General features: G+C 44.2%; 1 protein-coding gene across 2 annotated transcripts in view; it reads right to left on the reverse strand.

Annotated features, from left to right (window-relative positions):
* LOC136628370 (zinc-regulated GTPase metalloprotein activator 1-like) overlaps positions 1–14356 on the reverse strand; it is a 46384-nt gene that overhangs the window by 11860 nt on the left and 20168 nt on the right. For both annotated transcript variants that reach the window (XM_066604203.1, XM_066604204.1), the window contains exons 6-11: positions 14192–14251; positions 12798–12835; positions 7945–7991; positions 5758–5844; positions 4653–4697; positions 1475–1531 (exon numbers count right to left, since the gene is read on the reverse strand). In XM_066604203.1, the coding sequence (XP_066460300.1) occupies positions 1475–1531; positions 4653–4697; positions 5758–5844; positions 7945–7991; positions 12798–12835; positions 14192–14251 (334 nt within the window). The remainder of the gene's footprint in view (positions 1–1474; positions 1532–4652; positions 4698–5757; positions 5845–7944; positions 7992–12797; positions 12836–14191; positions 14252–14356) is intronic.

The raw sequence follows: 14356 nt of genomic DNA on the forward strand, positions 1-14356 counted from the left end.
ACATTTTTACGTTCTCCCATACGCACGGTAAAATCACATGCATGAAGAATTGCCACGATGAAGTCGTGATTTTAATTAGCATATTTTCACCATTCACACGGCGCATCGGCAAAAAAATACGCTGCAGCACGAAAATCCATCGATCGGCAGAAATCCTCGGAATGACTGCTACTGCCACTGCCAGCTGTCTTCTTTTCCCAGCATTGGACGCACGTAAACTCCATCCCCCTCCCTTTTTACCCCCGGCTTCCATAAAGGTCTATGGGAGCTTCCTGTGTATTTCGGCAAAAGATAAAGCAAGACCTATCTTTTGACGCAGCGTATAATTTTTTTTACGTGCCCAAAAATCTCTCATCTGAATGAATACATTGGAATCCAATGCTTCACATGGTTGCTATTTCTGGGCCATTTTTGGATGCGGCTAAATAGCTTCATATATACGGTCGTGTGAATAAGGCCATAGGGAAACCCCTTTAAGTGATACTTGCAATTCTTGCAATTTAAGAAAAAAAATGGACATGCGTACAGGTAGAGGAGCTCATGGGGGTCAGTAGTTGCTGCTGTAACATTTCTGGAGCAGTGATTGTGACCTATTTAATTGGCTATTTAATGATGGCACTTTGATTCCCTTTAGCATGGATTTGCGCTGGGTGCAGCGACTAAATAGCTAAAGCAATCCTTTCAAGATTAAGTAGCTGCGCAGGATTAAACTTGACACCTTCTTGCCTCGATGCCTGCGGAGCGTCATTCACTCCAGCAGCTGGTCTACACATACACTTTTCCTCCCCTCATTTAAGCCCACTGTTAGCAATCTACCCCTCACAGATCTGCTTAGTCCTTGCAGATGTTTTGTTTTGAAGTCCTTGCCGGCCCCCTGCAGCTGCGGGTATTCTCCAGTTCAAATAGCCGTAATCTATTAGACAATATTTAGCTGCAGATCCCACCGCGAAGGTTTAATATCGTCCGTTAAGGAATTTCACTCGGGTATATTTATATTCAGTTTATTACAGGATTAAGCACTTCATTGAAAAAAAAATCATTCTCCTCATTCCATCCAGAAAAATCAATGAAAACATACACTAATTTAAAAGAAAAAAAAACTAGCTAACTATCAATGCATGGGAGCGGAGTTTGAAACTCATGGGGCGCTCCGATCCAGCGCTGTGTTACCGCGCGCATATGGCACGACTTTTTAGCCCGCTGTGTGCATGCGCTCTCCCATTCATTCCAACACTCTCGGGTCCCGTGTTTGTTTGGGCCGACAGCTGCCTGTAATTGCTCTAATACTAGTGTAAAAGTACCCTAAATATGGTACTGTAGCCCAGCCCCATTCACTTCAATGGAGCTGAGCTGCAGTACCAGTCAAACCAAGGATTTAGGAGTATGAGTAAAAGCAGCTATGTTTTTCCTAATTCTGTTCGACCCGTTTAAACTAAGAAAGAATTTAAAAAAAATATGTATTAAGATACGTTACCTTTTCCCAGACAAGCTATCAAACGCATGCAGGTCTAAAATCTCTGTTAAGTCCACCCTACAAAATAAAAACATAATAAAAAGGATGTTACAATTAACAACAGTTTTAATGGCCAACTTCACCCAAAACTTTCAGGGCCGACTACCATGCATCTCAGAACAGACTCCCCTTCCCCGTGTCACACGGTCCAGGGGTGTGTTCACATCAGAGAGGTAGTGGTCGCATTACCTGAACTGCTCTGCAGGGATCTGGAGGGATCTGCCGTCTACAACTAGGATTGGTTAGATACTTAAACTACTCGGCAATAACGCCCATCTTGGTAGAGCTGTGGGTGATGCTTGGACAGGTGTGTAATGTACAGTAACCTATTAGAGACATTTCTGATGTCAAACACGATGCTGTAAGCTTATCCAGCAACCCAACATGCAGCATGTTTAATCCAGCATCTGTATATATAAAAGTCCTAATTGTTGATGCCCCAGGCCTCTAGGATGTATATACAAGTCCTGCACTTTAGGGCTTATTCACATGAGCTTATATCGGACGCCATTTTCACGCCCGTCCCACCCCCTCCCATTGCTAGCTACGGACAAGTGGCGGGAACTTAGCCCCGCCTCCACCCCGCCCCCTCCCATTGCGCACAGCCGTAGGGTAGGAGAGAGGAGGTGAGCCGGCGAGGGGAAGGGAACGGCAAAGACAGCTCAGATGGTAGCGTATATTGGCCGGCCGTGAAACTGGCAGCCGATATATTCCCCTATGAATAAGCCCTTAGTGGCAGATCTCACCGTATAGAGAAGTGCCAGTAAAGAGAACGGGTTGGCACTTTATCAGTTCAACTCTAATAAAGCTCTAATAAAGTGACAGAGTTATAATGATCAGCTTTCAGCAATTAAAAGTGATAAACATAGCATCAAAGCGAGACAAATTACCAGCTGGTGATAGGAAATGCCCAAAGTATACATCTTGGGACAGTTGTTCCCAGGTAATTGGAGTACAAAATATACCCAGGAGGGTGAAAAGATTTTTCATAAATGTTTTTTTTTTTTAATTTAATACACTTAACTAGAATTTTTTTTTTTTAAATGAAGAAAATTGGAATTTCATACTATTTTCATCCATTTTGCTCAATGTAAAATTAAAATAGGTTCCTTGTACCAAAGGAAAGCCTGATCCATGCCCCAAATTGGATGGAAATAGCACCCCTTCATTTGAATGGATGTATTCACATGGGACTCTGTTTACAAACAGTTCAAGAAAAAAAAATGTAGCATGTCCCATTCTTGTCCGTTTTTTAAAAGAAAATAGTACATGGCAACACGCAGTGTCCTGCACACCGCACAGCACATAGACATTCCCGTCAGTGTGCCATCCGACCAGAGTTGTGCAACTTTTTTCAAACACCTGTATGCGTGTACCCTTAGAACATACTGTTTTGAAAATATGAAATGTTGATGTGGACACTTCGGCATCAAAGGCCTTGGTCACGCAGGGGTTAATTAGAAAATCGCCTCTCACACAGCTTGCACTTCTTAAATACAGAGGGAATGCTATTGACAGAGTGAGAATGAGGCATTAGATACATTGATTGCCCGTTCAAGTCTGTAAAACAGCGTAGAAGCGCCGCGTGTAAGTGGACATGACAGCCGCAGCAAAACCTGATCTAGGAACTGAAAGGTCATGCCAGCAGGGTACTGATCTGCCAGCAAGTGGCAGGGCAGACACAATACATGTGCAGGATGCAGCAGGATTAGGACTGCTACAACACCAAGCACACTTTAATAAACCCTTCAATAGATAACCTGCCATCAGATTAACGTTACACTGCGCATTGTTCTCATGAATGTACAACCCAGTATTTAATCTACAGCTTGCATTTTACCCAATGCGTATAAAATATGCATTATCAGAACTTGTACTGAGGACACAGTGGGGAGATAAGGGCCCAATATGTGGAATGTGGCACAGGTATGTCTACTGCAGCGTGCTGGAAGGCTTTAACCCTTTCCAATCCAGCGTTGGCCCTTGTCCCACATTAAGATTGCCTGCATAGTTGGATGTTGAACCAGGGCCGACACATGTTTTTACCAGGATCAAGGACAACGCTCCAATGTTGGAGGCTGTTCTGCATATGTATGCTACATTATAGGCCATCAATAGTACCGTAGATCAAGGGGCATCCGCCACGTGGTAATACCGTCAATCAGCTTTTCGCTGGGCTACTATATTTTTGCCAGAAAGCAGACAGCTCCGTTCCTACAGCAGTGGCCTGGCTTGGTATTGCAGATCACGTTTCCATTGAAATGAATGGGAACTTGGACTGCAATACCAGCAAGGCCACTGCAGGAGAAGTCTTTATTAGCTCAGAACTGGTCACATCCGTGGACGAGAATATTTTCAGTCTCAGCCTGCTTTCATACAACCATAATGTGGGTGCATTTTAGTGTTTGCATTATGGCTGCAGCACCCAAACCTCGCATGATTCAACTGAACCAACTTTGATCAACGTAGGGTTCTAGTGTTATACGTTTGGGTGTCTCATACACTGCATAGACAGTAGGAATGTGTGTGTGGGGAGGGGGATTGGAAGGCACGCATCTATAGACTTTAGGGCCACTGAAATGTTTACATTCAGCAGCACTCAGTTCAGTGGCCATTGTGAAGAGATTTAAAAAAAAGTATTTATATTTCTAGTAGCACCTGCCTTGCATGCATATGACATTTATCAATGTATTGCATACATTAACAACCTATGAATTGGCTGAGCCGCGGCATTGATTGGCTGATTCATAAATCCCGCCTCCACAACATGATTGGTTCTTCAAACTCTGCTCAGCCGATCAATGCAGAGCTGGATAAACCAATCATAGCCCTTGCATTGGTTCATCGAGCGCTGCATTGTTTGACTGAGTAGCACTGGATGAGCCAATCAGAGCCATCGCAATTGACATTGCAGACAATCCGTGGATTTAGCAGGAAAAGCAGGAGTTTTTTTTTTTTTTAATCTGTGTCTGACGGTGGACCATCTGCAGGACAAAAAAGAAGAAAATACAGGTATGGGCGGATGCCGGCTGGGTATAGGGCCGGATTCCGCTGTGGGCTCCCGCATGCGGAATCCGACCCATCCGTGTGCATGCGGCCTTAGGATGAGATGCTCATTATGTAAAGGTTGAAATAATACCTTGATCGTTGAGTTTCTAAAATTTTAACAAGCCCATTTATTGACCTAAAAAAAATGAATACAAAAATAAGGAAGGTGACTACATACACAAGATATATACAATGATGAATATTCAGTCTGAAGCCCCCAATTATCGTAGTTAGGGCTTATTTACATGACGGTATATCGGCCGGCGTTTTCACGGCCGGCTAATATACGCTACCTTCTGATGCATTGGATTCCAATGCAGCAGATCACACAGGCGTATTCCTGCAGTGTAAAAGCGCCCGGCCGGGCGCTCTTACGCTGGGCAGGAAACCATCTTCCTGGCCGGACTACGGCCACTGCCATTGACTCTTATGGGAGCCAATGACAGCGGACAGAGAAGGGAAGTAGGAGGGAGTTTAGCAGCGCGACTGCTAAAAACTCCCTTCCCCATCTCTTCTCCGCTCCTTGCCGCTGTTTCTAATGGGAGGGGGTGGAGCTAAGCTCCACCCCCTCCCATTGCTGGCTGCAGACAAGGGGCAGGAGCGTCCCACCCACTCCCATTGCAAACAGCCGGAGGGGAGGAGAAAGGAGGTGAGTCGGCGATGGGTAGGAAAGGGGAAGACAGCTTAGAAGAGCTAAGCTGTCCCTCCCCGTCCGATGGCATATACCCTGAGCCCGTGTATCACGTGTGAATGTATGTGGCCAAACCACACCTACGTGGCATCAAAAGACTGCACAAACCACTAGCAAAATAGTGTGGCCACTGGCTGCCGCAGGTATATATGGTTTGTCCATGTGCAGCCATTCACACCGTGCTGTTTCACATTAGCACTAGAACTTAGAATAGTTATGGGCCATTATTGGTATCACGGGTTTGGCCTGTGGACAAACCACTGACTAATACGACTAGGTTTGGTTTTGAAGATGTAAGTAAAATAGTAAGGTGTGTATGTGTGTGTGTGTGGGGGGGGGGGTTGCTTGGGCACATGCTTCTATTTATATATTTGAGGCTTCGGAACAATAAGCCACTTTAGATCTCCCAAACGTTAGCGGTTCGCCTGCCACTGCTATAATACATCATATGCTTCATACAATGCTCTGAGCCCGGCAATGTCATACAAGGCAGGGTTATATTTACCTGACCACAGATCTCACATCCTCCAGCTCTTTTACAGATACTAGATCGGTTTTGTTTAGAATGATCACATCCGCCAGTGCCACTTGCCTACAATAAAAAACAAAAAAAATGATGGCAGCATATTTTATTTCTTGTTGAATGGTTAACTTGAAGCTTTGTGTTACGTTATTTGTCAAACTATGTGACCCAGTGAACAGGTTAGACCCCTAGTGGCAGCACCCAAACGCCTTTAAAAGGGTTGTGCCACGATGCCATTCCCTAACCATAAGGCCATTAGGCCATGTGAATGCCATAAACAGGGTTACCCACTCGAGACCCCCTGTATGTTCCAGAAAAGAGACCCGCTTAGTAAAAGCAGTTCCTGTCCGACAGACCTTCAGCAATCCTCTAAGGCCCAATGTCCACAGGTGGATTTGCTTTGCGGATAGGGATGCATTAGGCCCAATGCCCACGGGCAGATTTAATTTGTGGCACCCGTGCGGGAGATACGCAGATCAAGCCGCCCATAGGGATGCATTAGCGTCCACAAAATAATTAAAAGCATGCGGATGTCATTTTTTCCCAGAGTGTGGATCGCATGTGTGGGAAAAAATTTTTTTTTTAAATCCCAGCATGCTCCATTTTTCTGCAGATCGCGCACTCACAGCTTCCATTGAAGACCACTGGGACCTCCACTGATTGCAAGAAAGGGGTTCCCGAGCATCCCCGAATGAATGGAATGGTGGTTACATGTGCACACTACCACTCTATCTAGTGGACTGCTGGTGTGCAAGAGCTCTGCTATCTCAGTCATTTCCACTGCAATAAATGAAGCTGTAGCGTGAAAGCTAACCACTGCTCCATTCATTTAGGGAACCTTCAAGACCCTCGCTCTCATGAGCTCTCATGAGCGGTGAAGTTCTCAGTGATCAATGCTGTAGGGCATACAGTTACGTCCTGCACGTTCGGGGTATGTATGAAGGGAGATCGTGGGGTGATCTCCCTCCACACAATGCATCTGACGGCTGTTTCTTACAGCTGACCCTCGCCAGCAACAGCTCTGATAAGCAGTGTGGCTCATCGGAGCTGTTAACCTTTTATTGCCACGGTCAATTCTGACAGCAGCATTTAAATCTCCTGACCGATGTTCCAGGGGCTCCCACGGCCCTCCGCGATAAGATCGCGGGTTGCCATACAGGTGTCATGGCAGCTGGAGGCCTTCTGAAAGGCCCCAGGGCTGTCATAGCAAAACGCGTATCAAACCATGCCTGGCGCATGGCTTGATAGAATGCCTGTCAGATGCTGTGGCATTACATAATACTGCAGGAGCGATCAAAGCCTCGCATGTTCTTGTCCCCTCTAGGGACTAATAAAAAAAATATATATACCGTATATTCCGGCGTATAAGACAACCTTTTAACCCAAAAAAATCTGCTCTGCAGTCGGGGGGGATGTCTTATACGCCGGGTATACAGTGTCCAAAAAAAAAGCAGTACTCACCTCCCACGGCGTTCTGCGGCGCTGCTGCAGGCTGTCACTCCCTCCTCGTCACCGAGAGAGCACTGCTTTCTGGATGTGGGGCTTGAAATCCCCGCCTCCAGAAAGCTAATGCTATGATTGGCTAACTCAGGCGGCGTCAGCCAAATCACAGCCATTCAATGACATCATTCAATGGCTGTGATTGGCTGACGCTGCCTAAGTTAGCTAATCACATCATTAGCTTTCTGGAGGATTTAAGCCCCGCATCCAGAAAGCAATGCTCTGTCGGCGATGAGGAGGGAGTGACAGCCTGCAGCAGCACCGCAGAATGCCGCGGGAGGCGAGTACTGGGTTTTTTTCCTACACCGTATTCACGACGTATAAGGCGACAGTTGGGGGGTCGTCTTATACGCCCAGTCGCCTTATACGCCGGAATATACGGTAAGTTTTACAAATTAAAGAAAAAAACATTAAGAACGCCAGAATTGCGCTTTTTTGTTCACCCTGTCTCCAAGAAAAAATGTAATAACTACACCTAGAATTTTTTTAAACTTCTTCAGTGCATTATATGGTATATTAAATAGCACCATTGCAAAAATACAACTCGTCCTGCAAAAAACAAGCTATCAGACAGCGGCAGCGATGGATAAATGGAATGGGGGGGATTGGAAGAAAATGGGGGAAAAAAAGTCAGTGTCCTTAAGGGGTTAAAGGCAGATAATCCCTTACCTTGCAGCTTCATTTATAAGACCTTCTGGTTTCTCTTCCAGTAAGTGCTTTAAAATAAGACACAATGTCTAAGTTTCCAATCTAAGCAGTTTTCAAGTTATCAGTTAAAAGCAGCATAAAACATACTAATCACAAATATCTCTGCATTCACAAAGCTGGTGCTAAACCTAGTGCTATCTACTCAAATATAAAAATAATTTTATATGTTAAGTAGTACAGCAAACAAATAGATTGGGTATCGTAGTAATCGAACGCTAGTCTTGATAGATAATTAAAAGAGATATGATTTTTTAAATGTAGTAAAGAAAAACCGAAAAAGGAGAAAAAAAAAGATATTTCAACACCCATTAAATGAAAGTTGTTCCTTCTACTGTAGACATCAGACATGTGCATTACTGTGTGTGCATTCTCTCATACAAAATGTATCACTTTTGCATGGTTTCTACATCTTCGTGTTACATTGTATTTTCTTTTCAGGAGACACAGACACTACAGCAGTCTCGTATATGTGGGAATTGTTCCAGAGAGCAGGTCTCACTAATAAGGACCTGCCACATCCATATGTTACACGACAACGCACCAAATTCAGTAGGAACTACTGTATGTAATGCTTCACTTCCCAGTACTGGTGCTACAAAAAAAGTGACTACTTGCTGCCATGGTCCTATACAGAGTACAGCTGATCAGTGTAGGTCTCAGCAGTTGGTAACCCTGTGATCCGCTTACAGAGAGGGGACACTTGTACTAAAAAAATGGATTGTCCAAAGCAGAGAACCTCTCATAGTAAAGGGCCATTCAGACCAAACGATTCTCGCTCAAAATTCGCTCAAAGCCGTCTTTTAAGCGAGAATCATTGGGTCTAAATGCGTGGCCATCGAGGAGTTCTCAATAACGATTTGCTCACCGTTGTCTTTCAGCAGGTTGAAAGACAACGATGAGTCTTATCAGGACCGCGCTGAGTTCCCAGCGGGATACCGCTGATACTATTGTTTCAGCAGGTATCCCGCTTGGAGAACACAGCAGAAGTATGCAGAAGACAGCGCTTCAGCTGTCTTCTGTATACCTCGCTCGGAGTGCTCAGCTGTATACCAGCTGAGCACTTCGAGAACACAGCAGCTGTATGCAGAAGACAGCGCCCCAGCTGTCTTCTGTATACCCTGCTCGGAGTGCTCAGCTGGATACCAGCTGAGCGCTCCGTGAACACAACAGAAGTATGCAGAAGACAGCGCTCCAGCTGTGTTCTGCATGCTCCGCTCGGAGCGCTCAGTTGTGTACCAGCTGAGCACTACGAGAAGACAACAGCTGTATGGAGAAGATAGCGGTCCCGCTTGTCTTCTGCATACAGCATGAGCCTTCATTTACACACTTATGCAAAGTGAACGCTTAAAACTGTCACTCAAAATACCGTTTGAGCGAATTTTAAGGGATCACCTTGGCCTGTAAATGCACACAACGATTATCGCTCAAAATATGTCTTTTGAGCGAATTTCGAGGGATAATCGTCGTGTCTAAATGGGTTTAAGGATACATGATCAAATGAAATATACACCTTAAGTTATGTCTATGGGGATAATAGATGTGTTTTTATATAATCCTTTTAGACTTGTTAATAAAATGTAAATTAAAATAGATATATTTTAAATCAAGTAATCCTAAAAATACAGTTTCAATTTTTTTTTCTGCCAAGCAAAATGGTTAATTGGTAAAGCACCAAATTAATGGGTTTGTCCATGGTACCTCCAGATACAAAACTACTTTTTGCAATGGACAGTGCCTGCTGTTACACCACTAAAGTGAACAGGGTTAAAACCAGGCACAGGCAATGTAGAAGAATGCCATTAAGGCCTTATTCACACGAGCGTATATACACCGCTAGTGTAGCTGCGTGCAAAAATCGTGACCACATGAACCATTGGATTCCAATGTATTCACTTACATATGCAATTTTCGGATGCATAAAAAAATTTTATACGCTTCGTGAAAAGTTCTGTCTTGCCCTATCTTTTGCCGAGATACGCTGGAGGCTCCCGTAGACTTTTATCAGAGCTGAACAAAAAGTGAGGGGAAGCGAGTTTAGCTGCGTCCAACGCTGGGGAAAGAAGACAGCTGCTTCTGTTTAAGCATTAGCAGTAATTCCAAGGATTTCTGCCGACCGAGGGATTTCTGCGCAGCAGTGTATTTTTTCGTCCACAATGCCGCTGCCGCCCGTGTGGGTGGAACGGAAAAACACTAATTTTGATCAGGACTTGATCGCGGCTATTCTTCATTTATGCGATTTTCATCCACGATGCGGCCAGTGTGAAAAAGCATCACTAGTGTGAAAGAGTCCTTAGTTGTAGCAGTGATATATTATTGCTAATGAAAGTCTGTAGTTAGACTAATTAGACTAATAATTAACAAGATGTCCGTGGTTATAATTGCATCGACGACTCTCAGGCAAGAATAGTCAAATACAATATTTTTAAAAATGATGTGGTCTTAGGGACAAGCAGTGCAAATGACCCTCCATATCATGAAGAAAAGGGTCAAAAATTAGGTTATTTAGGTAAATTCTACACTTATATATGTACAATTAAATTAGAAGCTCACAGGTACTAATGCATGAGTAGGTACTACAATGGTATATAATATATCTGATACATATACACACAAACGCACGCCTTCTAAATGTAGCAGCCTCCTAAAGTGTTTTCCTTCCCAGATCTTATTTGTGCAGAACTGGCCCCGATGAATAGCATTCATCCACCAGAAAAACAGAATTAAAGATGTTAATGTTGCACATGTCACGTCTAGTAGAAGGCAACTGTCATGTCATGTTGTCCAATCATTTGTCCATGATATATAAATATATTTCAGATCCATGGGTGACAGTCTCATTAGAGTGATCGCCCATAATACCGATTACCACTTCAGTTTCAATTTGGCATTGTGGTGCTACAGCGACGTCTCTCGGAGTGGCCTGTTGTGAGCCGGGTCTGTGAAGCATGACACTTTAAATTGCTCCCTATTGTTCTACTGTCACTGCTTGTATTTGCTTGAAAGCAATCCGGTGATATTCAGCTATTGAGGTCACAGTGTAGCGCCAGAGGAATTGAACAAGTTAGCAAATCTACTGCAGGAAAGTGGAAAGTTACTTCTCTCTCCGGCAGCTGGGCTTTGAGGATTTCTATTCTGATGACAGAATTCCAATTTAGTCGTGATTGAAAGTTATAGGATCTGACGGGTTTTAAGAGGCCGACAAGGATGTTCAACTTTCAAGACTTATCTGCTATTGATACTGTTTTTCCACCTTGGCATCAATTACCCAGCTAGCGTAAGAAGCACATATCACTAAGGGGACTGGCATGCAGAAAAAGGAAAATATTTAGAGATAACGAAGTTCTGAACAATTGGTTTTAATGTCAAACGATTACATGTTTCCTGTGGCCCAATAAGCAGGATGATCAGTAAGTAGTGGGGCTATATAGTCATTAATGGGACATGGCATTGATTCCATGAGTGCTTGGATATACGGTAGGGTTGACCATGTGCTATGCACCGTAGCATCTTCATTAAGAGGCTGTGGGAAACGTCCAATTGTGTCACAGATGCCCGACTGGAGGATCATGGGGATCATGCTAGCCAAAGAAATCACCTTGTAAAGCATGACAGCCGATGCTCGCTGTGTGGCACCGCCCGTTATGGCTTTGCTCATGCCCTAAAGATATGGTAGTGAGACAGGCTGCAGTTCTTCATACATACTAGACAGATAGGGGTGATCTGCCGTTAATGCTGATGGTACCCCAAACTATGACTCAACATTGGCGGGTTGTGTGGTGTTTTAAAATTGCAGAAGGATTAGCCTGATTGCCACATCGCCTTCAGACTCTCATTGGGTGATCTTCAATGCTGAGACAGAATATCGATTCGTTGCTGAACACCACGATGTGCCATCATGCCAGGTAGGTTTGGAGCAACACCACTGCAAGTGTTCACGACGATGGTGCGGTGTGCGGGGTTATCTTCGCAACAGATAGCTTGACCACAAACCTGCCACAGCCAATCTGCTTGAAACGGTCAGTCGATAATAGAGCATCCAAATCTGTCCGTACACTCTGCATGCTGTTGCCAGCGGCGGACTGTCGAGCAGCTACTGCATGATGCCAGATACTAGTCGATCTGTGCACTATGGTGTTCGTCTTGGTGATCCAGTCCCACTAAGACAATGCACATTTCATTCTGTTGAGCACCGTTTCCTAATTCGACCCACTGTGTTTCTGCTGCGGGCAGTGCAGGACATTTCTCTCCTCTCGCTCCCCCGCCCCTCTCCATTGAGATAACACAGCAGCTGTTCAGTACTGAACAGCGGCTGTTAAAACTAAACGATGAGCTCATCGTTTATGCAGCATAAAAGATCAGCGATGAAGCTCATCGTTCATTGTGCAGTTTAAACAGCCGTCGTCAGTAGTGAACGGCCGGTGTGTTATGTGAATGGAGGGGGCGGAGGAGCGAGAGAAGAGAAATCTCCTGCACTGCCCCGCCCCCTGTTGGCCACTCCGTGAACCAGCCAGCTCTGCTAGCTCCCGTGCAGGAGCACTGGAGCGAGGAAGCACAGGGACGAGTGCCGGGCATCGTTTGCCCAACATTTGTCCAGTGTAAATGGAGCTTTACTGTGGGGAAGTTAAAGAGAGTCCAGAGATAGGATTACATGGTTGAATTCTGTATTTTCAGTGGTCTATCATCATCCATCTCATTGTGCTTCATATAAGGCTTTAGGTGTGAAACATGACCGGCTATCAGTGATCAAATGTTTAATTTACCCATCTAAGACTTATCAGGCAGAATACCTATTAAAAGCCTAGAATGTTACTTACCTGCAAGGCATATTTGGCATCCACCACTGATACAATGCCTGAAAACATATAAATATTTGTAAAAACAGTTTTGGAGCTGGATACAATTTCGATGCGAGAAGGCTCTGTCCGGATTGGTGTCCCGGCTTCACTTTTTACAGGAGCATTTGAATTATTTTACAGCGTAGAATGGTACAACATGTCATGAAAAAGCAATTGAGACCTCAAAGAAAGAAATGTAAAAGTGAACAGACCCAAAAAGTTGTAAATATGGTGGATATTTTTAAAGATCAATTATGAATGTATTCGACTAAAAGCCATTAATGTCCTCGTAGTGGAACATCTACTGAGTCATATTAAATTAAAAGGGGTCGTCTTAAGATAGAACTTTTTGATCAGTGGAGGTCTAACTGCTGGGACTCCACAATCACAAGAACATGGTCCCAATGGAGTGGTGGTCACACATGCGTTCTATGGCTCCATTCAATGAGTTTGCTGGAGATAACAGATGCTGCTCCATTCATACAGGGACCTTCAGGACCCTTCTTCTTGGAATCTATGGGGGTCCCAGTGGTCAGACCATACTGATCAGAAAGTTATTCCCCATCCTGTGGATAAGGGATAACTTTCTGTCTTGGCACAACACCTTTACATTTTCATTGGTATTTCATATTATCAGAATTAGTACTATAAATTACATTTAAGGGCCAATTCACATACATGAATAGCACAAAAAAAGACTGAGGAAAACTAATCATGAAACGATCCCACAGTTTCCAAGCCAGGCAAAGAAGCATTGCGGATCATATTTGTCAGTCCATCTAGGAACACTAGACAGTAACACAACTTCAATCTGTTGTGACCATGAAAAATAGACAAAAAAAACTGGCTGACCGCCGCTGATATGCACTGGGTGTCCGCCTCCGGATTTAGCAGCAAATACTGTCCATAACATCAAAATCACAGCATGTTCTATGGAAGTCTTCTATTAAAATCAATGGAAGCTATCCGACCTGTGGCTCTTACGCAATTGACATTGCGGAAAGGTCGCAGATTCAATGGCTCACCATGTGGACCATCCGCAGTGCAGAAAAGCCAAAGATATGAGAGGTATGCGCATATGCCAACTGGGCACAGGGTCAGATTCCGCTGTGGGCGAGGGAGAAAAAAAAAAAAAAAGCTCAGCACCCAGCGTCCCACATACAAAATTGCTCGAGTCTCCCATTGTAGTCAATGGGGTTCGTTACTCGAGTAGAGCTCTCGAATTTTACGGAAAGCTCGACTCGAATAACGCGGACCCGAGCATTTGGGTGCTCGCTCATCTCTAATTTCTAAATCCATATAATTTCCCAAGGTCCTATTACTATAATACTTTTATTAGAAAGAAAATAGAAATACAAATTCCCCCCACTTACCATCTAAATAGATGTCACTTCCCAGCTCAGCATCCACCCAGAACATGGAAGCCACAGCACCTGAGGGCACATCAGAAAGTCAAACAACTCGTGAAACATATTCCTACTCACTTGGCACTTGGTTGGTTTTCCTATAATATTATATCTAAGCCTCCTCACATTTGA

This window comes from Eleutherodactylus coqui, chromosome 5, assembly GCF_035609145.1.
Source record: "Eleutherodactylus coqui strain aEleCoq1 chromosome 5, aEleCoq1.hap1, whole genome shotgun sequence".
In the NCBI taxonomy this organism is placed as follows: domain Eukaryota; kingdom Metazoa; phylum Chordata; class Amphibia; order Anura; family Eleutherodactylidae; genus Eleutherodactylus; species Eleutherodactylus coqui.